Source organism: Hypanus sabinus, chromosome 2 (assembly GCF_030144855.1).
Source record: "Hypanus sabinus isolate sHypSab1 chromosome 2, sHypSab1.hap1, whole genome shotgun sequence".
Taxonomy (NCBI): domain Eukaryota; kingdom Metazoa; phylum Chordata; class Chondrichthyes; order Myliobatiformes; family Dasyatidae; genus Hypanus; species Hypanus sabinus.
In genome coordinates, this window is record NC_082707.1 from 14,425,293 (window position 1) to 14,451,501 (window position 26,209).

A 26,209-nucleotide genomic window follows, 5' to 3' on the forward strand; every position below is an offset into this window, starting at 1 on the left:
CCCCCACCAGAGGAAACATCCTCTCCACATCCACCCTATCTCGTCCTTTCAATATTCGCTAGGTTTCAATGAGTTCCCCCCACATTCCTCTAAATTCCAGTGAGTACAGGCTGTCAAATGCTCTCCATATATTAACTCCTTCGTTCCTGGAATCATCCTCCTGAACCTCCTCTGGACTCTTTCTAATGACAATACATCCTTTGATAAGGGGCCCAATACTGTTGGCAACACTCCAAGTGCAGCCTGACTAGTTTCTTATAAAGTTTCAGCATTATCTCCTTGTTTTTATATTTTCATCCCCTTGACATCTTGGGCCCAGGTTAGATCCTCAGAGATACTAACACCCAGGAACTTGAAATTGTTCTCTCCACTTCTGATCTCCCTATGAGGACTGGTGTGTGTTCCCTTGTCTTGCCTTTTTTGGTCCACAATCAGTTCTTTGGTCTTAATGATGTTGTTGCTGTGACACCATTCAACTAATTGATATATCTCACTCCTGTAGGCCCTCTTATCACCACTTGTAATTCTACCAACAATTGTTGTATTGTCAGCAAACTTATAGATGGCATTTGCGCTGTGCCTAGCCACACAGTCATAGGTGTAGAGAGCAGTGGGCTAAGCACATAACCTTGAGAATGCACCGGTGTTGATTGTCAGCGAGGTGGAGATGTTATTTTGTGTGCACAGATTGTGTACAAGAAATCTCTCCAGTGCTTCCTGCTCCCTCCCCTAACCCATTCCCTTTTCCAACCATGATTCCCCTCTCGCTGTCCCTTTCCCTCTGTCAGTCCACTATAGAGACCCATACCAGAGTCAGGTTTATCAACACTCATGTACGCACATCATGAAATTAGTTTTTTTGCAGCAGCAGTACAGTGCAATACACAAAATTATGACAGTACTGTGCAAAAGCTTTATGCACCCTAGATGTATACGTACATGTGCCCAAGTACTGTAAGTCCGTGGTATTTTACCAGAAGCTTCTTAGTTCTTTTCCAGTGATAACAATTAACCTAAAAACAGCCACTTGAATTAGGCTATTTATAGATTAATTGTTATCATTGGAATGCTGTTATCTTTATCAGAGTTAGTTTTTGTATGGGACCACCATGACGTCTTTGTTCATTCTCTATTTAATTTTGTTCTTTGTTCTTGTGACACTTAATAAGACAGGTGCAATCATGAAGTCTTATGCCTTGTTCTTGACTTTCGAACCTCTGGATTGAAAACTTGACAGGATTAATCAATAGTAACTTGACGACTCCTTTTCCTTTTTATCTTGTCACAACAAAGCAGCAAAGCTCTCCATAGCTGCGGAAGTGGGTTGTGTTATAAATCATGAATGTGCTGCTGGCACTGTGGGCACCAGGAGGACTGGACCCAGGCGTGAGGGACTGGCAGAGTCTGTCACTGTGGACACCGGCAGGACTGGACCCAGGCGTGAGGGACTAGCAGAGTCTGTCACAGTGGACACCAGGAGGACTGGACCCAGGCGTGAGGGACTGGCAGAGTCTGTCACAGTGGACACCAGGAGGACTGGACCCAGGCGTGAGGGACTGGCAGAGTCTGTCACTGTGGACACCAGCAGGACTGGACCCAGGCGTGAGGGACTGGCAGAGTCTGTCACTGTGGGCACCAGGAGGACTGGACCCAGGCGTGAGGGACTGGCAGAGTCTGTCACTGTGGACACCGGCAGGACTGGACCCAGGCGTGAGGGACTGGCAGAGTCTGTCACAGTGGACACCAGCAGGACTGGACCCAGGCGTGAGGGAATGGCAGAGTCTGTCACTGTGGGCACCAGCAGGACTGGACCCAGACGTGAGGGAATGGCAGAGTCTGTCACTGTGGGCACCGGCAGGACTGGACCCAGGCGTGAGGGAATGGCAGAGTCTGTCACTGTGGGCACCAGCAGGACTGGACCCAGGCGTGAGGGAATGGCAGAGTCTGTCACTGTGGGCACTGGCAGGACTGGATCCAGACGTGAGGGACTGGCAGAGTCTGTCACTGTGGGCACCAGCAGGACTGGACCCAGGCGTGGGGGAATGGCAGAGTCTGTCACTGTGGGCACCAGCAGGACTGGACCCAGACGTGAGGGAATGGCAGAGTCTGTCACTGTGGGCACTGGCAGGACTGGACCCAGGTGTGGGGGAATGGCAGAGTCTGTCACTGTGGACACCAACAGGACTGGACCCAGGTGTGGGTGAATGGCAGCAATCTCTGTGGGCACCAGCAGGACTGGACCCAGGCGTGAGGGACTGGCAGAGTCTATCACTGTGGACACCAGCAGGACTGGACCCAGGCGTGAGGGACTGGCAGAGTCTGTCACTGTGGACACCAGCAGGACTGGACCCAGGCGTGAGGGAATGGCAGAGTCTGTCACTGTGGGCACTGGCAGGACTGGACCCAGGCGTGAGGGACTGGCAGAGTCTGTCACTGTGGACACCGGCAGGACTGGACCCAGGCGTGAGGGAATGGCAGAGTCTGTCACTGTGGGCACCAGCAGGACTGGACCCAGGCGTGAGGGACTGGCAGAGTCTGTCACTGTGGGCACTGGCAGGACTGGACCCAGGCGTGGGGGAATGGCAGAGTCTGTCACTGTGGGCACCATCAGGACTGGACCCAGACGTGAGGGAATGGCAGAGTCTGTCACTGTGGGCACTGGCAGGACTGGACCCAGGCGTGGGGGAATGGCAGAGTCTGTCACTGTGGGCACCATCAGGACTGGACCCAGGTGTGGGGGAATGGCAGAGTCTGTCAGTGTATCAACCCACGGGTGGAGGAACAGCAGACTCCCACGTGGAGGTGGAAACAAGAGGTTAGATGCAGGAATACGAACAGCTTCCAAGCACGGTTGAGTGACAAATCACACTCCACCCACACACAATGCCTCTGCTCCGGCACTAAATGAATCATAGAATGCAGGAAACCCATGCAGTCAGAATTAATCTGACAAGATTAACCAGAAAGCAGAAAGGCTTAATGGCTTTCATTAAAACAACCAGCAAATCCAGGTGCTTGAGAAAGCCAGAAGCCCAATGCTTTCTGGCTCACCACAGAGCTCATGACAGCTGCACTGTTAGGGGTGGTATCTTTTGAAAGGGACTTTAAAATAAAGGCCTGTCTAAGGGAAGAAGGCAGGAGAATGGGGTTGAGAGGGGTAATAAATCAGCCATGATGGAATGGCAGAGCAGACTTGATGGGCTGAATGCCTTAATGACTTGCGGTATCGCCGGTCACCTAATCATTCCACACAGTAAGGATCAGGATGACTTTCCTGGTGTTCTGGCCAGTGTTCAACCCCTGAACAACACCAGTCAACCTGAACAACAAACACTGTGTCCAGGAACTCCGCAGATCAAGCTCTGGGGGTGGTGGTGGTGTGTTGAAGGAATTGTTAACATTTCGGGTTGAAACCTTGTAGCTGCTGCTCGACCTGCTGAGTTCCTTCAGCAGCTTGTTTGTTGCTGTAGATTCCAGCGTCTGACATCTCTTGTGTCACTGGTAAAGGTGATCTGATTTGCCATTACAACATCTTTAGTGGGATGATACGGCGTCCAAACTTGCTGCAGAACAGCAGTGTACTTAAAACTGGGATCTTCTGTGAAAAGCCTTTAAGATATCCTGAAATGCTAGAGACAGGAAAGTCTCTTTCCACCATATCTCTCTCTCACACACACACCCACCCACACCACCACACACCCACCACACACACACACACACACACACACACACACACACACACACACACACACACACACACACACAGTTATTGTTATGTTTTATAACTTCAGACTAGTTCAAAGGAAGATATGGAGTCTGAAATGTGAGTTTAACTTTGTGCTTACTTTAAGTGTGGTGTGCATCTATCCCATGGTAGTGTGATGACATATGCAGTTCACTTATTTATACAGACAACCCGTAATGAATTAACAAACAAGAATGCTTAATCAACCTATATATACACAAGAGTACTCAAGCATTACTGAGATATTAAATACACAACAGTTACCTATGAATCAATAAAGGCGCTAATGGAGAGTTTTGTCACTGTGATAAAGGAGGGAGAGAGGGAGTGAGGGGGGAGAGAGAGAGAGAGAAAGAGGAAAAACCAGGAGTTGTTTCTATGACAGTTTTGCTATAACATTAAGTCAGTGTTTGTGCCATTTGAAAGTCACTGCAGTTGAGCAACAGCATGTGTTTTGGTAAAAGGCTTAACATTCCCAAGTGCTGCATTCGATCACACCCTCAGTAAGTATCAGGGGTAGCAAAGACGTAGCCCCAGACTGTATCTAGATTTCGCAACCTGATTAAACACTCACCACTGACAGTGTCTCAGTTTCCTGAGTGTTGATTCCATTTTTGCTTTCAGCACATTGAGGTGTCACTTGCCCCCATGGGAATAACAGGACAAACACTGTCTTCCCAGGGGCTTTGCTCTCTTTAAGTGAGCCGATAAGGAGGTTGTGAGAATTCTAACTAAGTCTGACAGGAGTGGCTGGGGTGTTCTGAATGCTTCGTCATAGAAAACTACAGTACTGAAACAGGCCCTTTGGCCCATCTAGTCCATGCTGAACCATTTAAACTGTCTAGTACCATCGACTTGCGCCCGTACCATAGCCCTCCATCCCTCTACATTCCATGTACCCATGCAAATTTCACTTAAACGTTGAAATCGAAATTACATCCACCACTAGCATAGGCAGATCATTCCACATTCTCACCACCCTCTGAGTGAAGAAATTTCCCCTCATGTTCCCCTTAAACTTTTCACATTTCACTCTTAACCTAGCTGTATTCTCACCAAACACCAGTGGAAAAAAGCCTGTTTGCATCTACCCTATCGATCCCCCTCATAATTTTGTATACCTTTATCAAATCTCACCTCAGTTTTCTACATTCATATAACCATATAACAATCACAGCACGGAAACAGGCCATCTCGGCCCTCCTAGTCCATGCCGAACTCTTAATCCCACCTAGTCCCACCTACCCGCACTCGGCCCATAACCCTCCACTCCTTTCCTGTCCATATACCTATCCAATTTTACCTTAAATGACACAACTGAACTGGCCTCTACTACTTCTACAGGAAGCTCATTCCACACAGCTATCACTCTCTGAGTAAAGGGAATAAAGTTCTGAACTATTCAATCTTTCCTTATAATTCAGGTCCTTCAGTCCCAGTAACATCCTTGTAAATTTTCTTTCTACTCTTTCAATTTTATTTACATCTTTCCTGTCGGTTGGTGAGTAAAACCACACATATTACTCTAAATTTGGCCCCACCAACATCTTATAAGATTTCAACATAACATCCCATTCTGCACGTTGGCTGACTTTCAAATGGTTGCCACTTGTACCTCTCCTCCTACCCAACGTACAAGGGCATGAAAAGTTATGGGAAGGCAGGATGATGGGGTTGAGAGAGAAAATAGATCAGCTATGATCAAATGGTAGAATAGATTTGATGGGTTGAATGGCCTAATTCTGCTCTTATCACTGATGGTTTCATGGTCTTAACAGGGTGAGTCCATGGTGTGAGTTATTCCCAGGACAGATTTCTGAAGAGCCGACAAACTCTTAGCTGAACAAACCTAAGTGAGTCTTGCACACCATGATCCACATTGTATGGATACCAGCTAAACCATGATGGGGTGACGAACCACCTTTACCAAACTCTCCACTCAAACTCAAGTTTATTGTCATACGCACAAATACACGTATGCACAGGTACAGTGAAATGCTCAGTGTTCAACACCGTCATTCCTACAGTCCTGATTGAAAAGCTACAGAACCTGGGTCTCTGTACCTCCCTCTGCAACTGGATCCTCAACTTCCTAACTGGAAGACCACAATCTGTGCAGGTGGAAATAACATCATCTCCACCTCGCTGACGATCGACACTGGGGCACAACAGGGATGAAAGCTTAACCCACTACTCTACTCTCTCTACACCCAAAACTGTACGGCTAGGCATGGCTCAAATACCATCTATAAATCTGCTGCTGATGAGACCATTGTTGGCAGAATCTCAGATAGTGATGAGAAGTCAGCTAGTTGAGTGGTGTGGTAGCAACAGCCAAACACTCAACGTCAGCAAGACCAAAGAGCTGTCTGTGGACTTCAAAAAGGGTAAAACGCAGGTACGTAATTCAATCCTCAGGGGGATCAGGGGTGGAGGGAGTGAGCAATTTCAAGCTCCTGGCATCAGTATCTCTGAGGACCTAACCTGGATGCAGCATATTGATGCAGCCATAAAGACGGCAAGACAGCAGCTATATTTAATTTGGAGTTTCAGGAGATTTGGTTTGTCATCTGAAACACTTGAAAACTTCTAGAGATGTACCATGGAGAGAATTCTAAAAGGTTGCATCACCATCCAGTATGGGGGTGAGGGTGACTACTGTGCAGGATCGAAGCAAGTTACAGAAAGCTGTAAAATTAGCCAGCTGCATCATAGGTACTAGCCTCTGTAGTATCCAAGACATCTTCAAGGAGTAGCACTTCAGGAAGGCAGCGTCCATCATTAAGGACCCCCACCAGTCAGGACATGCCCTCGTCTCATTGTTACCATCAGAAAGGATGTACAGAAGCCTGAAGACACCCTCAGTAATCAGAAACAGCTTTTTCCCATCTGCCATCTAATTTCTAAATGGACATTGAACCCATGAACACTACATCACTATTTTTGTAGGTTCCGTTTTTGCACTACTTATTTTAACTTAACTATTTAACATACATATATTTACAGTAATTCAGCTTTTTCTATATTTATCATGAATTGCAGCCACAAAGTTAACGAATTTCACAACATATGTTATTAAACCCGATTCTTATTGTTTGTAGCAGCATCAACAGTGGCACTCACAAGAAAAACTTGTGGAAAATAAATTTATCCACAATTCTTATGAGTAGAACACAAAAAGAAAAAAGAGATTCTGCAGATGCTGGAAATCTGGAGCAACACACACAAAATGCTGAAGGAATTCAGCAGCTCATGCAGTATCTATGGAAAGGAATAAACAGTCTATGTATTGGGCCTGGACCCTTCTTCAGGACTGGAAAGGAATGGGAAAGACAGCAGAATAAAAAGGTGGGGGTGAAGGGGAAGAGGACAGCCAGAAGGTGAGAAGTGAAGTCAGGTGGGTGGTAAAAGGCTGAAGAAAAAGTAGTCTGATATTGGAGGAGAGTGGACCACGGGAGAAAGGGAAGGACCTCCCAAGGGGGAGGTGCTAGGCAGGTGAGAAGAAGAGGTAAGAGGCCAGAGTGGGGCATAGAAGAAGTGAAGGGGAGGGTAAAAGTAAAGAAAGAAATAAAATTACTGGAGGGAGAAGTGATGTTCCATCATGGTGCACTCTCAGAGGACAGGACCCTGGTGCAGAGGAAGAGCAGAATCCCCAGGAAGAGACAGAAATGAGAGGTTAAACATCAGAATCAGAGACTTAGAGGAGCAACTGAGCGACCCCATGAGAATTCATCCTCTCTGACACAATGACCCCACTAAGGCACCGACTGAGATTACTCCTTAAGTAATCATAGTCTGCGGAAAACACATGCCAGTCGCAATTAAATTGACAAGGTCAAACCGAAAACACAAGGGCTTAACAGCTCTAATTAAGATATTGATGAGTAAATACAGATGCTCAAGATCCCGAGAAGTTCAATGCTTTATGGCAACCCACGGGGCCCATAACAGTACCTCCCTGTTCAAGATTGGTATCTGCAGGCTCAGGAAGCTCTCAATGCAGATCTAAAAAAATACCAGGCAGGTCTCTTGGGGAAGAGCTGGAAAATCCAGAAAAGATCTGGAGCTTTCCAGGTAGGTCTGAAAAATCACAAGGTAGACCTTGAGCTCGAAACACACCATATAACTCAGGAAAAAAAAGGCATAACATGAGAGACCTTATAAACCTTGTTGACCCAGAGAGCCTCGGGGGAAAATAATATTAAGCACAGACTGGAGAAGCTCTGAATCTCCACTGGGTCCATAGGTTAGTGAGATCATTCTGTTATGATGTGCTCATTAAGGACTGGACCCAGGTGTGGAGGAACAGCAGGATTGCCAGGAAGAGATGGAAACAAGAGGTTAAACATCAGAATCAGAACCTTGGAGGAGCAACTGAGTGACACCACAAGAATTCATCCTCTCCGACACAATGACCCCACTAAGGCACTGAATGAGAGTCCTCTTTAAATAATCACAGAATGCGGGCGAATGTGCCAGCCAGAATTAACTTGACAAGATTAAACCAAAAGCACAAGGGCTTAACAGTTCTAGTTAAGATAATGATTAGTAAATACAGGTGCTCAAAACCCTGAGAAGTGCACTGTTCTGTGGCAAGGCACAGGGATCAGGGTTTATGCCAACAGGTTGGAGGATACCGAGACAGAGTAAGACGTGTTACTCCTCCAACATGAGAGTTAATAGGCAGGTGAGAAGAGGTCAGAGGACAGAGTGGGGGATAGAAGAAAAGAGAGGAAGGAGTGAAAAATGAAGTCCATTTAACTGCAAAGTGGTCACAATGATGCTAAACCGTAATGATTATGGTTTTGTGGGTTGGTTCAAGAACTGAATGGTTGAAGGGAAGTACCTGGTGTAGGTCTTCAGGCTTCTGTACTTTCTGCCTGATGGTTTGCGAGAAGATGGCATAGCCCAGAACATACAGTACTGAACAGTGCAGCACAGGAACAGGCCCTTCAGCCCGCAATATTGTTCTGAACCTATTAAATTAACAATCAAATGGCCAACTAAATTAATCCCTTCTTCCTACAAAATGTCTATATCCCTCCATTTCCCTCACATTCATCTGCCTATCTAAACGTCTCTTAAAAGTCCCTAAAATATCTGCCTCTGCCAGCAACCAGGCAGTGCACTCCAGGCACCCACCATGCTCTGTGTAAAAAACTTGCCACCCACAGCTCCTTTGAAATTACCGCCTCTTACCCAAAATGTATGCCTTCTGGTATTAGACATTTCAACCCTGGGAAAAACAATAATCTGTCTTTATCTAGGCCTTTCATAACCTTGTAAACCTCAGCTTCCACTGCACCAGAGAAAACAACCCAAGTTTGTCCAACCTTTTGTGATAGCACATGCCCTCTAAACCAGGCAACAAGCTGGTAACCCTCTTCTGCACCCTCTCCAAACCCTCAACATCCTTCCTATAAGAGGGCGACCAGTATTGTATACAATACCCCAGATGCAGTCTTTGATAAAAGATGTTGCCTCCTGTTGATACTGCTGATGGTGGGGATGGACGTGCCTGTGGTGTACTGGACACAATCCACTGCTGTCTGCGGCTTCCTATACTCCTGAGCATTGAATCGCTGTACCAGACCAGTGAGGGTACTTCCAACTGTACATCTGTAGAATCCTATCACAGTGTTCGGTAACGAACCAAATCCCTTTAACCTTATAAAAAAGAGTAAAGCCTTCCTTGTGATTACATCTATGTGCTCAGCCAAGGATAGGTCATCTGATATGTTAATGGCCAGGAATTTAAAACTGCTAACCCTCTCCACTGCAGATGCCCCAATTTTGACTGATACATGTTCACTCTTCAAGTTAAGTTTAATTGTTATTCAACCATACCCATGTATACAGCTAAACAAAACAGTGCTCTGAGGTAAGGTGCAAAACACAGTAAATGCAGTCACACATAGCACATATAGTTATGATAGCACATACAATCACAAAAATAATATTAACAAGTACCCAAGCACTGATGGGAGAGCCAGCCTGAGGGGGTCAGCCCCCAGCCCAGCGCACCTACTGTCTCTCTGTTCTCTCCCACACTACCTGCTGCGTCTTCCTGAAGTGAACATTTAGCTCTAGCCTGATACAAAGCAGAATTGGAAAGAAGACAGCACCAGACGGTGGCCTCAGCTCACCAAACTGATTGTGAAAGGTCGCTCAACCTCAATGGAGGCCCAGTTGGCTAAGGGTGGACATGGGGACAATCGAGCAGATTGATCTTGTTGACCCGACCCTCGGATGAGAGACCTCAGAGTCATGAGCGTCCTGGTCACAGGTGAGTGAATGGACCCTCTGGAGGATCGGAGGAAAGCATAAAAAAGAGGGGTAATTGAGGCCACCAGAGATGAATACCTGGGAACGTTCACTGCAGAAAGAAGACCTTGAGCTTGGAACTCAGAAGATTACAGCCCCTATGACCCTGGTCATTTCACCTCCTGTGGGTGGTATTCAGGTCAAGCTGTGGGTCTCATGATTAAGTGTAATGAATGATAAATTAGAACATTGAGTTAAACATAGAGTTACTGGAAATGATTTGTACATCAGCATTTCCAAGTAACTTGAGTATGAAAGGTGTTGCATCATGGCCATGCACAGGCATGTAAGAAGCTGCAGAGAGTAATGGATACATTACAATCCAATACATCACAGTCATATCCCTCCCCACCATAATCTATAGGATTGATCATCAAAAATCCCCACTATCCCGTGTTACGTACCCCGTAACTGGGTTGTCAAACCAGCAGGAATGGGACACTCGTTGGACTCTGTAATTACTAGAAACTCATAAAGTTTATTAGTAAATTAAGTAATACAGTACACTAAATGCAAGGATATAAATGTAACAGGTTAGCAATGATAATATACACAGAAATATGGGAATGGGAATCTGCCAAGCTCTAGCGAAGTCTAGGGGTAAATGATCAGTCTTCAAGTGAAGCAGAGTTCATTTCAGTTTAGTATAGTTCGAGTTAGTTGTTGTGGTACTGTTGAAGAGAGAGAGTGAGAGATACAGCTGAAATTTCAGGCAAACCTTCCGTTGTCTTCTTGTCCCGTTGTGGTCACCGACTGTGACCCTCCATTCTAGATGCGACCTTTCTTCCGTGGTGAACCTGTCACCCAGCCTCGTTCCTGATTGGCTACCCTTTCAGTTGACCTTAGAATTCTATTGGCTCTTAGGGCAAGCGAACAGGCACCTAAATATATACAAGCTTGGCTGAGTGAATTCATAGGACTCATACCACTATGTTCAGGAACAGTTACTACCCCTCAACCATCAGGCTCTTGAACCAGTGACGATAACTTCACTTACCCCATCGCTGAACTATTCCCACAACCAATGGACAATTTCAAAGGACTCTTCATCTCATGTTCTCAATATTTATTGCTTATTTATTATTATTATTATTATTATTATTATTATTATTTCTTTGGTTTCTTTTACACAGTTTGTTGTCCTTTGCAGGTTGGTTGTTGTCTGTCCTGTTGGGTGTGGTCTTTCATCGATTCTATTGTGTTTCTTGAATTTATTGTGATTGGCCATAAGAAAATGAATCTCAGAGTTGTATATGGTGAAATAAATGCATTTTGATAGTAAATTTTCTTTGAACTTTGAGCATGTAGACCATGTTATGGAACGTTATCTCTGGAAGTTTTCCTCTAAGTTAGAATTTGTAAACTGATCACTGTTCCTTCACTGTCACTGCTTCAAGATGCTGGAACTCCCTCCTTAACACTATTGTGGGTGTAGCCATACCTCAAGGACTGCAGTGGTTGAAGAACATAGCTCACCACAACCTTCTCAAGGGCTTGAAGTCCTAAAGTCAACTCACACTCTTCTGAATTGAACAGCCAATATTCCCTCAATCCCTTCTTTCCTGAAGGAGCCTACTATGGGGAATCTTGTCACATGCCACAGTAATTTCCATATACACCCCATCCACTGATTTACCTTCATTAATTTGTTTTGTTACTTCCTCAACAAATTGATTCAGGCCAGTGAGGCATAATCTGCTCCTCACAGGGGCATGCTGACCATCCCTAATCAGACTATGCTCTTCCACATGGTCGTAAATTCTTTCTCTTGGTGTCCTCCCCAATGGTTTGGCCCATCACTGATGTATGACTCACTGGTGTATAATTCCCAGGATCTTGCATGACCTGGATCAGCATGTTGGTATCCTATGGAGGCTACCATGCTTCAAAGACTCCATCAGGCAATGCCAGCTAGGGGCCACTAATGTTGGAATGGTTTTGGACGAGATGCCAGATGAAGATTGATCCAACCCTGGCTCCCAAATGGACAGACTCGCACCTGCCCCTCCCGGACCACACTTCAATTGTAAGTGTGAATGCCATACGAAACAACAGCAACATTCCCAGGATTATCTCTATTGCCTTTCTCACACAAAGGAATAACATTTGCTACTTTGCCATCATCTGGTAATACTCCTGTAGCCAGTGAGGGATCAAAGATCATTGCCAAAAATGCAGCAATCTCTTTCCCCGCTTTCATAATAACCTGGGCAATATCCTATCTGGTCAAGGGGCTTACCTATCCAATGTTCGTCAGAAGTTCCAGCACATCATCTTTCCTAATGTTGATATTTTCCAGCATATCGGCTTGTTTTACAGTTGAGTATTAAGTATTGCATGTTCAGCGCTTCAGCAAGTTGCTTGATCGTGATGGACCTGTTTAATTTCTGTACCAATGTTGCATTGTCACCTGTACCGTTGTTGTGGCGAGGTGGTGTATGGTCTAAAAAAGGTGCAAGTGATTGTCTCTGATGTTTTTCTTGTGATTGCAGGACCCTGTAGGACATTGGTAATGCTGAATACCACAAGTTTGATTCACTGGTTCATTGGCAAGACGAACGGCGGGGGAACTGCGTTGTGTTGGTTGTGGCATGGACCAGACCCTCATGCCGCAGAGTCACCTGTTGCAACTATCCAGGAGAGGAGACAGTGTGGGATAGAGGAGAAGCCTCTGTGCAAATTCTATTTTGGGTTGACTCTCTAGCAATTGGTCAGTGGAAGACAGGCTGGACCATCATCCACCATCAATCTACAGGCCATGTCACTCAGGGACTTGGCTATATATATTTTCTGTCTGTATGTTTTCTGCTATTGTAATTCTCTGTGCTATGTGATATGTTCAGTGTGTTGTTGATAATGAGTTGTGCACCTTTGCCCCGGAGGAACACCGTTTTCTTTGGCTATATTCATGTGTAGGGTGGCTGGGTGGAAGTACATATTGACCGAAGGAGGTGTAAGACGTTCCTGAGGGTCACCCTTGGGTAAAGCGTAGCACCTGCTTAGCCCCCCACCCCCCCTCACCGATCAGGGTCATGTGAAGCCATGGGAGCAGGTGGTGGATGGCTGTTTGAGCAGCTGGTGCCTATCACAAGTCCTGGTTATATGTCGACCGATGCCAGGCAGACAATCTCTGAAGAGTAATGATAATGGCTGGGGTCACCCATCTTGTACAGACACTGTCCTGAAGAAGGTTATGGCAAAACACTTCTGTGGAAAAATTTGCCAAGAACAATCATGGTCAAAGACCTTGATTGCCTACATCATATGACACTGCACATAGAGTCATAGAGTCAAAGAGAAATACCACACAGAACCAGGACCTCTGGCCCATCTAAACCATGCTGAAACCATTTAAACTGCCTATTCCTATCGACCCGGACCATAGGATCACAGCCCTCCATATCCTCACTGTCCATGTACCTACCCAAATTTCTCTGAAACATTGCAATCGAGCTTGCTTGTATCACGTGCTGTCAGCTCATTCCACAGTCTCACCACTGCCTGTGAAGATGTTTTCCCTCATGTTCCCCATAAACATTTCACCTTTCACCCTTAAGCCATGACCCCATACAATGATGGTGATGACAGTACGTGGATGGTTGAATGATAATTATATGTAAACTTGAACAAGGAGATATGGAGGCGTAGGAAGAGGCTTGAAGTGGATGGACTACAAACATAAACTCAGTGGCCATTTTTTAGATACACTCGTGCCTGATAAAGTGGCACTGAGTGTCAAAGTTATTTAATAAGTCTTTGAGGAGGAAGGTCCCAAAGCTTCACCATGTGTTTTTAAGAAGCTGTTGATTACCACCTTTTCAAGGGTGATAAATGTTGTAGCTGAAAATCATTCCCACATCCTCAAAAGGGATTAAAAAAAGATATGAGCAACACACACAAAATGCCAGAGGAACTCGGTGAGCAAATTCCTCCAGCATTTTGTGTGAGCTGCTTAAGGTTTCTTGCATCTGCAGAACCTCTTGCATTTAAAAATAAACTTGCTTCTCTTTTATTCAGTTCAAGAATGCAGCATCATTTCAACATGAATAGATCTCATTCTTGTGTTAGACAACAAAAATACAGAGATTCATGAACAGACACAACACTCAGCTACTATCATTATGGTGAGTATTTGTGTTTTGCAGAGAGTGTATCTCAAAGTTCATCTGCTTTTGGCTGTAGATAATACACTTCTCAACAAGTGAGTGCGTGGAACGCTTTGCCAGGGTGGTGGAAGAGGCAGATACATTAGGGGCATTTAAGAGACCCTTAGATAGGCACATGGATGATGGGAAAATGGAGGGCTATGTAAAGTTCCTCTATCTACACCACATCTGTTCACAGGATGAGTCCTTTCAGTCCAGAACATCTGAATTCTCCTCCTTCTTCAAAGAAAGGGGCTTCCCTTCCTCCACCATCAATGCTGACTTCGCCCGCATCCCTTCCATTTCGCCTACATTTGCCCTCACCCCATCCTCCTGCTGCCACACTAGGGATAGGGTTCCTCTTGTCCTCACCTGCGTCCCCACACATGCAGCACATAATTCTCCAATAACTTCCGCCATTTCCAACGGGATCCCACCATCAAACACATCTTTCCTTCTCCTCTGCTTTCCGCAGTGGTTGCTCCCAATGCAACTCCCCTGTCCACTCATCTCTCCCCATTGATATCCTTGTAATACCCTGGTTCACATCTTTACTGTTATGCTGCAAGTATTTCATTTAGCAGCTCTGTTTTGCTTGTGGCCTGTTTGAGTTATTGCTGAAGATAAGGGATGACGTGAAATGTGTGCCATCCAGTTCGGGGGAGGTTTTCTCGGTGAGGGACAGTAAGGTTGGTTTTGGGCTTTTGTTCGGTGGGAGATGAAGAGAGGAGATGCTGGGAGATCCGGTCGTAGAATACGATCTGGTGGGAGACCTGGTTGTTCGAGATGGATTGCGAGTGACGTTCGGAAGGTGATGTTGGTGTTCACAATGACCGAGGGCCCAGCGTGTGAGTGACAGAGAAGTTCAAGATGAGCTCCAATGTGTGCACATTTGACTGTTTAATTAGAACAGGTCCTTTTCTTTTTGTTATTCTTTACTAGCCCTTTAGTTAAGATTCATAAATATAATTCCTTTAATCGTATGCAGTACACTGTTACTCCGTGGCACTAATTTGTAACAGGATACCAAATCACACAGCTTCCACACAAACCGGGGTCTCAATCTCATGAGTTTGTCAGGACTTGAGAGTACCTTCCCTAGACTTACACAGCCAAGGAAACCGAGGGGTTTCATCCCTCTCAGCACTTATCCTTGCAAGCCCCACCTCCCTCTACACCTCCGCCCTCACTACCATTTTGGGGCCCCAAACTGTGCTTCCAGATGAGGTGACACTTCACCTGTGAGTCTGTTGGGGTCATCTACTGTATCTGGTGTCCCCAGTGTGGCCTCCTGGATATCGGTCAGATCTGATGTAGATTGGGAGACCGCTTCGTACAGCGCTTTTGCTCCGTCCGCCTCAAAGTGTGGGATGACCCGCTTCGATTCTACTTCCCATTCCCAATCATGTGGCAGCAACTCAATGTATAAAAGCATGCAGACGTGGCCAAGAGGTTCACTTGTTGTTCAGACCAAACTTTAGAGTGGGAAAGAAATATGATCTAAGTGACTTTAGCACGGCATAACAGTTGGTGCCAGACAGGATGTGCCTAAAAAAAGAGGCTACAGAGCGTATGTATACGTGTTAGGAATTTGTTGTGGTGTGTTCTATGTTCAATGTTCTAAGTGTTATGCATGTTGCTTCTTTTACACTATTCTTTCCTCCCTCCTTTCCGTGTCACATCAACTGACAAGTTGTATTACTGACAGTTATGAGGGGGACTCGGGATCAGAAAAAGCTGATTTTAGGACGTGTTTTCAAAAGTCGTTGAAGCAGTTGGGACAAGTGTATTTACTTATCTGGTACCTTGAATGCTCTGCCATATTGAAAGATGGTAGTGCTACTCACTGTCGTTAATTGGCTCAGTTCTGGAGCATGTAAATATTTAAATGTTACACCAGAGTGGGATGGTGGAACAAAATTCATCACATTGCATCACCGTCTGGTGTGGAGGGGCCACTGTACAGGATCGGGGAAGGCTGCAGAAAGTTGCAAACTCCGCCAGCTCCATCATGGGCACCTGCTTGCCCATTACCGGGGATACTTTTAAAAGGCAGTATCTCAAAACGCTGTATCCATCATTAGGGACCCCCATCACCTAGGACATGCTCTCTTGTCATTGCTACCATCATGGAGGAAATAAGGACCTGAAGACACAAACTCAGCATTTTAGTAACAGTTTCTTCCCCCCCCACCTTCAGATTTCTGAATCGTCCATAAACCCATGCACTCAGTATTTTAGCTCTTTTTGTAGTACTTATTTAATTATATACATATATTTCTTATTGTAAGTTATAGTTTTTTTATTATACAATGCAATATACTGCTGTAGCAAAGTAAGAAATTTCACAACAAATTCCAGTGATATTAAACCCGATTCTGATTCTTGGGGGCTTACTCCTTTTCTCTTCCAAAGGAAATTTTATCAGTGATTCCAGCATCACATTGTTACAATACAATTACAATTGAAAAATAGAGGGCTATGTGCTGGGGAAATTCTAGGCAGTTTCTAGAGTAGGTTACATGGTCAGCACAACATTGTGGGCCGAAGGGCCTGTAATGTGCTGTAAATTACTGTGTTCTAATACTACAGTTTTACATGATTCACACAATCCACAGACAATAGTTTCAACTGACGACACAGTCATGTCTATCCAGGACACACTCAAGCCCCCGTGCTAGCATCTTGTTTCTTTAGGCATACTCAAACGAAGAGTGACCATCAATGTCACTTCCATCCTTGAATCAATGTGAAAAAAGAGGAAACTTACGGAGCTCAAGAAACAAGTCCACCCCAACAAAAATGCCTCACCCAGGCTAGTCCCAATTACAGTGTTTGGTGGGTCTTAAGGTGGGTGTAGGAGCTGACTCCCCCGGGATCCACATAACTGGATGCAAGTGTGGATTCCCTTAATGGACAACACCTGTGTGTGAATTTGTTTAACGTAGGAAGTTAGCAGAAAGGTGATGATGAAATAACTTATGTTACCAAATGTTTTATTTGCAGGAGGCCTGGAAGAAGATTGTTCATTCCATTTGCATCTACATTCCAGACCGGTTTGTGTTCTCTTGTGAAGGTGCCCTTCCCTGCTTGGCTGAAGGCACAGCTATTGCCTCTCTGTGTAATAGTCAGTCAAAGTAAATTTGTTATCAAAGTGTGCATCCATCATCACATACTACCTTGAGATTCATTTCTTGCAGGTATTTACAGGAAAATAAAGAAATACAATAGAATTTATGAAAAACTATACGAGCATCTGTGTGGAATAGTCACTCCTCAGGACTCTTTTAAATCTTTCCCCTCTCACCTTTAGTTTTGTACTCATCTACCCTGGAGAAAAGATCATTGCCATCCATTTATCTGTGATTCTCAAATTTTAAACACTTCTGTAAGGTTGTACCTCATTCTCCTACATTCCATTGATGTGATAACCTTGAATTTATCACAAGTTCCATCAAGATATCTCCCAAGTGCATCATACCTCAAGAGAATTGAATTATTGACAATCTCAGAGAGTGACGTATGCCCTGAGCAATTAGCCTGAACAAGTATAAACAGGAAGCAACAAACAATCTACTAAAGAAACTCAACAGGTCGAGCAACATCTGTGGGAAGAAAGGAACCATTGAGTCAGGACTGAGAGTGGAGAGGGGTGATGGCCAGTGTAACGAGGGGAGTGGCGGTGGTGAGAAAGGATTCCGAGGTGATTGGTGGACTGGGGAGGGCTGTGAGATCATGGTAATGCCAGGTAGGGGAGAGGAGCAATTCTGCCCATTGAGTCTGTTTAGGCAATCATGCCTAATGTATTTTCCCTTTCAATCCCATTCTCCTACCTCCTTCCCATAGCCTTTGGTGCCCTTATTAATCAAGATCCTGTCAATCTCCGCTTTAACTATATCAAACCTTCTGTGGCAATACGTTCCACAGACTCACCATAAGACCATAATACATAGGAACAGAATTAGGCCATTTGGCCCATTGAGCCTGCTCCACCATTTCATCATGGCTGATTAATATCCCTCTTAATCCCATTCTCCTGCCTTCTCCCTGTAACCTCTGACACCCTTGCTAATTAAGAATCTATCAACCTCCGCTTTAAGTATATTGGCTTTCATTGATGTCTATGGTAATAATTCCACTGACTGACCACCTAAATAAAATCCTCATCTCTGTCCTTCTATTCTGAGGTGGTGCCCTCTGGTCCTAGACTTTCCTACTACTGTAAACGTCCTCTTAACTTCCACTCTATCTAGGCCTTTAAAAATATGCTAGGTTTCGACACAGTATCTTTTATGCCATAATGATGCCTCAGAGCATTTAAAGAAAAATATCAAAAGGAATACTTGGATTTATATAGAATGTCCCCCATCTCTTTCAGGTAACTCTAAAGCATCTTTAAGCCAGTTGAAGACTTGACAAGCTCTTTCAAATAGCAATGTGCTAAGACTTGGTGATCTACACTTGGTAAGCACATTACTGGATACCACCTCTACCTAACAGACTGGCCGCTGAATATGTTTGTGGTCTTCTGTTGCTGTAGCCCATCCACTTCAAGGTTTGTCATTTTGTGTATTCAGAGATACTCTTCTGTACACAACTGTTGTAATGTGTGGTTATTTGTGTTACTGTCACCTTTCTGTCAGCTTGAACCAGTCTGACCATTCTCCTCTGACCTCTCTCATTAACAAGACATTTTCACCCACAGAATTGCTACTCACTTTTTTTTTGTTTTTCGCACCATCCCCTGTAAACTCTAGAAACTGCTGCTTTAAAATCCCAGTACAGCAGTCTTTGAGATACTCAAAACACCCCGTCTAGGACCAACAATCATTCCACGGTCACTTAGATCCCATTTCTTTCCCATTCTGATGTTTGGTCTGAAAAGCAACTGAACCTCTTGACTCATGCAACTGAACCTCATGCTTTTATGTATTGTGTTGCTGCCAGATGATTGTTGATTAGATATTTGCATTAACTAGCTGGTATAAAGTGTTCCTAATAAAGTGGCTACTGAAGGTTTACATGCTTCAATAATAAACTTTGAACTTGAGCTTGTGTGGTTGCAGCAGATGTTAAATTGGAGCCTGTAAGTAAAAAAGAACAAATGTGCCCTGTCTACACTGTCTTTGGACAGATCATTTCAGAAAGGTATTTCTATGTTATATTGACTACCCTGTCGTACATAATATTTATTATAAATTACTATCATTGCACGTTTAGAAGGAGATGTAACGTAAAGATTTTTACTCCTCATGTACATGAAGGATGTAAGTAATAAAGTCAATTCAAATTCAATTCAGGACTGTCATTGGCATGTCATTGAACACTTTGAAATTAGATGAATCTCAAGGCTGTATAATGTAAGCATACTTTGATAATAAATGTACTTCGAATGAACTGCAGGGCAGTAGTGAGGACTTGGCCTTGAGCTGTGCAGTTGCCTGTTTGTAGCTGCCCAAGGGGAGGCATTGTAGTTGAGTGCTCCACCGGAGAGCCAGAGATAGTATAACATGGCATCCATGTTGGACCCCAGTGTTAACTCAGCCAAAGACAAGCGTATTGTGTTCAAATGACTGCTGCAACATTCATGAAGTCATGGTGTGATTGTATTTTATTGCGGTCTTATACGTGCAATGTTTGTCGTGTCCTGTGCATGACTGTTGATACTGTGTTTTGTACCTTGGACCTGGAGTAATGTGTTTTGTTTGGGTATTCATGTAAGGATGAATGATAATTAAACTTGAACATTAACTTGAGTGATATCAGAAATACAAGCAGTGATAACCTGGCAGCAGCCATTGGGAGCAAGAGGATTCTTAGCTCAGGGTTTGGAGAATTGTTAATTAGCTTATCATCATCACATGTACTGAGATACAGTGAAAAGCTTTTGCTTGCGTGCCATTGAGACAGATCATTCCATTCACTGAGGTAGTAAAAAGGTAAGTAAAATACAGTACAATGTAGAATAAAGTGTTGTACTCACACAGAAGTGCAGTACAGGTCAAGATTAAAGATCTGTTTTATTTGTCACACGTATATCGCAACATAGACTGAAATGTGTCATTTGTGTCAATGACCAGCAGTCTGTGGATGTGCAGGGGACAGTCTGAAAGTGCCGCTATCATAGCATGCCCACAACTCACTAATCCTAACCCGCATGTCTTTGGAACGTGGGAGAGAAACGGGAACACCCAGAAGAAATCCATGCAGTCATGGGGAGAATGTAAAAACCAGCAATGGGTTTGAAACCAGATCACAGGCAGTGCAAAGCATTACACTAAGCACTGTGCTTATGAGCAGCACACAAGGTACAGGGGCCATGATGAGGTAGAATGAGAGGTCAAGAGTTTCTCTATCATACAAACAGTTCGTTCAATAATCATTCAATAGAGAAGCTGTCTTGAGCCTGTTTAGGCTTAGGTATCTCACCATAAGATCATAAGCCGAAGTAACAGAATCAGGCCATTTGGCCCGAGTCTGTTCGGGCCAAAACGTCATTATTACCTCCTCCCAGAGACACTGTCTGGCCTGCTGAGTTCTGCCAGCATTTTGTGTTTTTTAATTTATTTCCAGCATCTGCAGATTCACTCGTGTTGCCATGGTATTCTTAAGTCCGGTCTGAACAATTCCTTATAAAGCCTCATCATTACATCTTTGCCTGATGAGAGGGGTGAAGAAGAGAAAATGACCTGGGTGGGAGGGGTCCTTGATTATGTTGGCTGCTTTCTGAAGGCAGTGGGAAGAGTAGAGGGAGTCAGTGGGGGGGGGGGGAGGGGGATGTGGGGAGGCTGCTTTTGGTGATGGATTGGGCTGCATTCACAATTTTCTGTAATTTCTTGTGGTCGGGGCAGAGCAGCTGCTGTACCAGATAGGACTCTGTACTGTCAATTGTAAAACTTGGACAGGGTTATCAGGGACATGGCCAATTCCTCTACAATGGTTAAGATCTGAGTCTGAAGCTGTAAATTGTTAAGTGTAAGTTGTTTCATTACACTAAGTAATGGATAGCAACAAAGAGCTATACGTATATACATACATAATGTCTTTGCCCCGGTCTGGTGAAAGAGTCAACAATAGAAGCAATGAGAAAGTACACACAAGGACCGATAAGCAACAATATGCACAAAAAGACAAACTGTGCAAATACAAAACCAACAAATAAATACTGAAAATATGAATTGTAGAGTCCTTGAAAGTGAGTCCATAGGTTGTGTTCAGTGATCTGTTCAGTGTTGAGGTGAGTCAACTTACCCATGCTAGTTCAGGAGCCTGATAGTTGAAGGGCAACTGCTGTCCCTAAACCTAAAGACCATGATCAACTGACAAGAGTCTGTTGATCAAGAGTGGGTTGCTCACACCATCTATTAATCTGACACCAAAGTCCTGAAAGAAGCCACAGCACAGTAAGGCATTTCCTTGGGTAATCGTCTGAGCAAATTCCATGAAGCATCCTTGAAAATGAATGTAACATCTCTAGTGACAGATCGCTGGTCTCCGACCACTCAAAACAGAGAAGGAGCATCCAGTGTGTGACTTGACTCTCTACAGTGGGTGAACAGAAGGCATCGTGGAAGGAAGCCATAAGTTTGGCTCATCTAGCACCTCCTGCCTCCCTGTAGGTGAGTGTTGAACAATCTCCTAATACACAGAACTAGATGTCAAAGTGAAATTTATTATCATATGTATAAATGCATGTACGTACAGGTACAATGAAAGCATTCTGCAGCAGCATCACATAGCAGGAGATACACAACATCTGCAAGAAAACACATAGCTTAATCATGAATTATACAAAATTTTACAAGAAGGAACACAATTAGAACAAATCGACAGATTTCATTGTAGTGCAGTGGTCATAATGTGGTCTACCACATTATGAGGTAGTGATTAGGGATATGCAGTCTGATTCAAGAACCAAATAGTTGAAGGGATAGTTGTTTTTGAATCTGCTGGTGTGGGACTTCAGGCTTCCTTACCTCTTGCCTGAACAGAATCTGTGAGAAGATGGCATGGCCTGGACGGTGGGGATCATTGATGGATGATGGCTTCTTGAGGCACCACATCCTGTAGATGCTACTGATGATGGGGATGGATGGATGTGCCAGTGATACATTGGGCTAAATCCATTACTCTCTGCAGCTTCTTACGTTCCTGTGCACTTGAATTGATGTTATACACTAGTCAGGCCACTTTCAATCATATGACTGTAGAAACTTGTTAGAGATGTGGTACCATGGCTTAACCTTCTAAGAAAGTAAAGACCATTGGTGCATTTGGTTGTATCTTTGTGCTGGGTTTCGGACAGGTCATTTGATATGTTCATGTCCAGTCAGTTAAAGCTGATGGCCCACTCCACCTCCAATTTTGCAATGTAGACAAGATCACCCTTCCTCCCCCTCCTGAAGTCAACAATCAATTATTTAGTTTTGCTGACATCAGTTGGAGAGGTTGTTTTAATGGCACCACTCCACCAGTAGTGCAATTACTTGTGTTAAGTATAACGTTCTCCAAAGGGGGGTTTCCCCTAATGGAGAACACCTGTGCATGACTTCGTTTAATGTGGGGATGGATGACAGGTAGCCACCACACAGTCCTTGACAGATTGGCATCAGGGTCCAGTGTCATGAAGTGCAAGACAAATGGAGACAACTTCACCACTGCAGCCTTTCTAGACCTTCACTGCCGTTGTGATGTGTCACCATCTAACACCATTGGTGGCCCTACCAGGAGTTAAACTCCAGACACATCACTCTTGGGATCTCCAGAAACTCACAAGCCTGTCGACCAGTATAAAGTTATGATACTCATTGAAGATGGAGAATACTGGGTAGGGATGTGCCTGTGAGGTATTGGGCAGAGTCCACTAATCTCTGTAGCTTCTTACCTTTGTCTACATTTGAACTGATATACCCGTTCATGAGGCAACCAGTCAGAATACTTTCAACCATATGCCTGTGGAATTTTGTTAAAGCATTCAGTGATAAGGGGTGCCCCCTTAACTTGGGTCCAGGCATGGCTGGGTCCAAGGCAGGTCACTTGATGTGCTAACAGCCAGGAATTTAAAGCAGCTGACCCTGTCTACCATCAATCCCCCAAAAGTAGACAGGCTCATATTTGCACTCCTTCCCCTTCCTGGTCAACAATTACTTCTTTAGTTTCATTGACATAATGCTGGAGGAACTTAGCAGACCAGACAGCATCTAGGAAAGGAAATGAAGAGTCGACGTTTTGGCCGAGACCTTTATAGATGCCGCCTTACTCGCTGAGTTCCTCCAGTATTTTGTGTCTGTTGCTCCAGATTGCAGTCTCCCTGGTGTCTTTCGTTTCACTGACATAAGAGGAAGAGTTTGTTATTGAGGCACCACTCAGCCAGCTGGGGACGAAGGTGCCCCTGAAGTATTGGGCAGAGTCTACTACTCTGTGCTGCTTCAAATGTTCCTGTGCCAGACCACAACATAAGCAGTCGGAGCAGTTTCAGCAGGAACTTCTGCAGGTTTTGAGGAATTGCCAAAGCTTTGCATGCAAACTACGTACGCCAAATCGATCTTACATCATCGACAGCGATGAGGCAGGCAGGTTTGACCAGGGGAATTTACCCCGCCCTGTCTCGGAAACTTCCTCCTCCTCTGACAGGAAACTCCTCCAGACGAGCAGACAGTCCGCCTTCCAAATAGATCACGTGACCACAGGCGCCGCCGCAGGTCACGTGATCACGAGACTCACGGGCCCCGCCCCACCTCCCCCTCCAATCCGCGGCGCGTGTCTGCGTGCGACGTAGGCGTTTCAGGGTGGGCGAGCGCTGACGTCGGCACTTTCTGCGTGGCGGTGACGTCACACCGGCGGTGTCAATGGCCGTGGCGGAGGGCAAGGTGCGAGCGTGTCGCTGAGGGGAGGGGATAGTGGTGGGGGGGGGAGTTAGGGGTGGGAGGGGGTGGAGAAAAGGAGAAGATCCGCTCCGATCTAAACCTCTACTCACCGTGACGATCTCGACAGCTCGCAGGCGGCGGCAGGGGAAAGGAGGGAAGCTCGACTAGTGACAGCCCCCACCCGGCGTCCAGCGACCCGAGGCCCGAGGCAGGCAGCAGGCTGTGTCGGTAGCTGCCTTGAAGAGGGGTCGCGTCTAGCTTGTCAGACGTCAATCAGCAGGGTTCTCCTCCTACCGCCGCCTCCACCTCCCCTCACCCACCTTCCCACCCCATCGCCTTCATCCTCCACTGGAAGTGGAAGGGGTTCCTATTGGGAATACAAACCGTCGGCAGAACGATCAGCATCTGGAAGGATTGTCCCGCCCCATCCACTGTCTGCCGTCATTGACCCGCAGCCGGAGCTGGTTTGGCTTGAAAGTCAGCCGTGTGAAGGGAGAGGATTGTTTGAATTCGGCCGTGGGACTGTTCGGCGCGCATTTGGCGTATCCCACGTGAATTAGCGCTCCGGCTCCAAGTGCTTTCTGGTTGGAAGGTGTATTTCCTTCTGTCTGGCCACGGATCAAAATCAGTGCTGAGTAATTTATTAGAAAAGCAGGTCGCTTCGCCACCTGCTGAGCAGATCGTGTGTGTTGTGTGTGTGTGTGTGTCTGTCTGTCTGTGTCTGGCTGTATGTGTGTGTGGTCTTTGTATCGTTGGTGGGATTGGATTAATGCAACGCGAATATTTCAACGTGGGAGCAGTCAAATCTGATCCTTTGGCTGAAGTAACAGAGACTTTTGAGAAATTGTTCAATGATGTGTGACCACAATATGTTGAAACGCACGCAGAAGATCATTGTCTGCTGATTCTTACAGGAACGCGCCACTTTCATATTGTGTCTGGAAATCTAACAAGCACGCTGTCTGGCTGTTTTCCCAGTGAAGATGGCAAGTGCACAAGGAGCTTTGAGAGTGAGAGATGTAATAACCTTGGGCGAAGTAATGGTGAAGAAGGAGCCTCTGTGTGATGCAGTAGGAGAGAGACGCAACGCAGGAAAGGCATTAGATGGTAGAATTACAAACGTGCCCAGAGCCCACGGGGTAAAGCAGGAATGCGGCCAAGCCCCAGGAGACGAGGAGACATCAGGTACAGATGCAATTATGTCCAAAGCATGCCTGCTGTCTGGAGTCCGTCCCTTGGATCTTAACCCAGCCCTGAAACACACCTTGGCACAGTTCCATCTAAGCAGTCAGAGTTCCCTTGGTGGGCCAGCAGCGTTCTCAGCCCGTTGTTCCCAAGAATGCATGTCGCCAGGAATGCTTGTGCCCATGAGATCACCCCCTGCGTTGCCAGGCCCACTGCTTATACCCTCAGACAGTTCAACTGAACTCACACACACGTTACTTGAGGGAGAGTCTATCTCATGTTTCATGGTTGGTGGAGAGAAGAGGTTATGCTTGCCACAAGTCTTAAATTCAGTGCTTCGAGACTTCTCGCTACAACAGATCAATGCTGTATGTGATGAATTGTACATTTATTGTTCAAGGTGTACAGCAGAACAACTACAGATTCTCAAGGTCCTGGGCATCTTGCCCTTTAACGCTCCATCCTGTGGACTTATAACCCAGACTGATGCTCAGAGGTTATGCAATGCCCTGGTTCACCCTGGTACCCTGCCCCCTGAAGCCAGCCGACTCCCCGGAAAAGCAGGCCTTTCCCAGTTGCAGAACGGGTCCAGCTTTGAGGTCGAGCATTGGTGTCTTGGGAAATGCCAAGGTTTATTTGTGCCACACCTTTACAACCACCCTGATGCCGCCTGTATTCAGTGTGTGGACTGTCACATGATGTTTTCCCCACAGAAGTTCGTGTTGCACTCGCACAGGTTACCAGATAAGAGAACCTGCCACTGGGGCTTTGATTCAGCCAAATGGCGCTGCTATGTGCAGCTGAGCCGTAAATATGTAGAAGCATCGGATGAAGCACTTTTTAAAAGGTATCTTGAAGAAATGAAAGGGCGATTCAACTTCAGTAGCCAGCGAAAAAGAATGCTTGCAAAGGTAAGTTCAGAATTTAAATTCGAGGTAAACAAG

The 26,209-nt window shown here is 45.3% G+C and overlaps 2 protein-coding genes across 4 annotated transcripts in view; one reads left to right on the plus strand and one right to left on the minus strand.

The window, feature by feature from the left end:
• Nucleotides 1–1,336: 1,336 nt before the first annotated feature.
• On the minus strand, nt 1,337–2,716 carry LOC132403208 (uncharacterized protein DKFZp434B061-like). The gene has a single exon (XM_059986592.1). The coding sequence runs from the start codon at nt 2,714–2,716 to the stop codon at nt 1,337–1,339; it is 1,380 nt and encodes a 459-aa protein (XP_059842575.1).
• A 21,408-nt stretch (nt 2,717–24,124) lies between these two features.
• Nucleotides 24,125–26,209, plus strand: part of skila (SKI-like proto-oncogene a) — a 101,813-nt gene continuing 99,728 nt past the window's right edge. For 2 of the 3 annotated variants that reach the window (XM_059992299.1, XM_059992308.1), the window contains exon 1: nt 24,127–26,176. In XM_059992299.1, coding sequence (XP_059848282.1) covers nt 25,064–26,176 — 1,113 coding nt within the window. In that variant the 5' untranslated portion in view covers nt 24,127–25,063. Of the gene's footprint in view, nt 26,177–26,209 lie in introns of all 3 variants that reach the window. The other variant, XM_059992316.1, reaches the window with a different exon arrangement.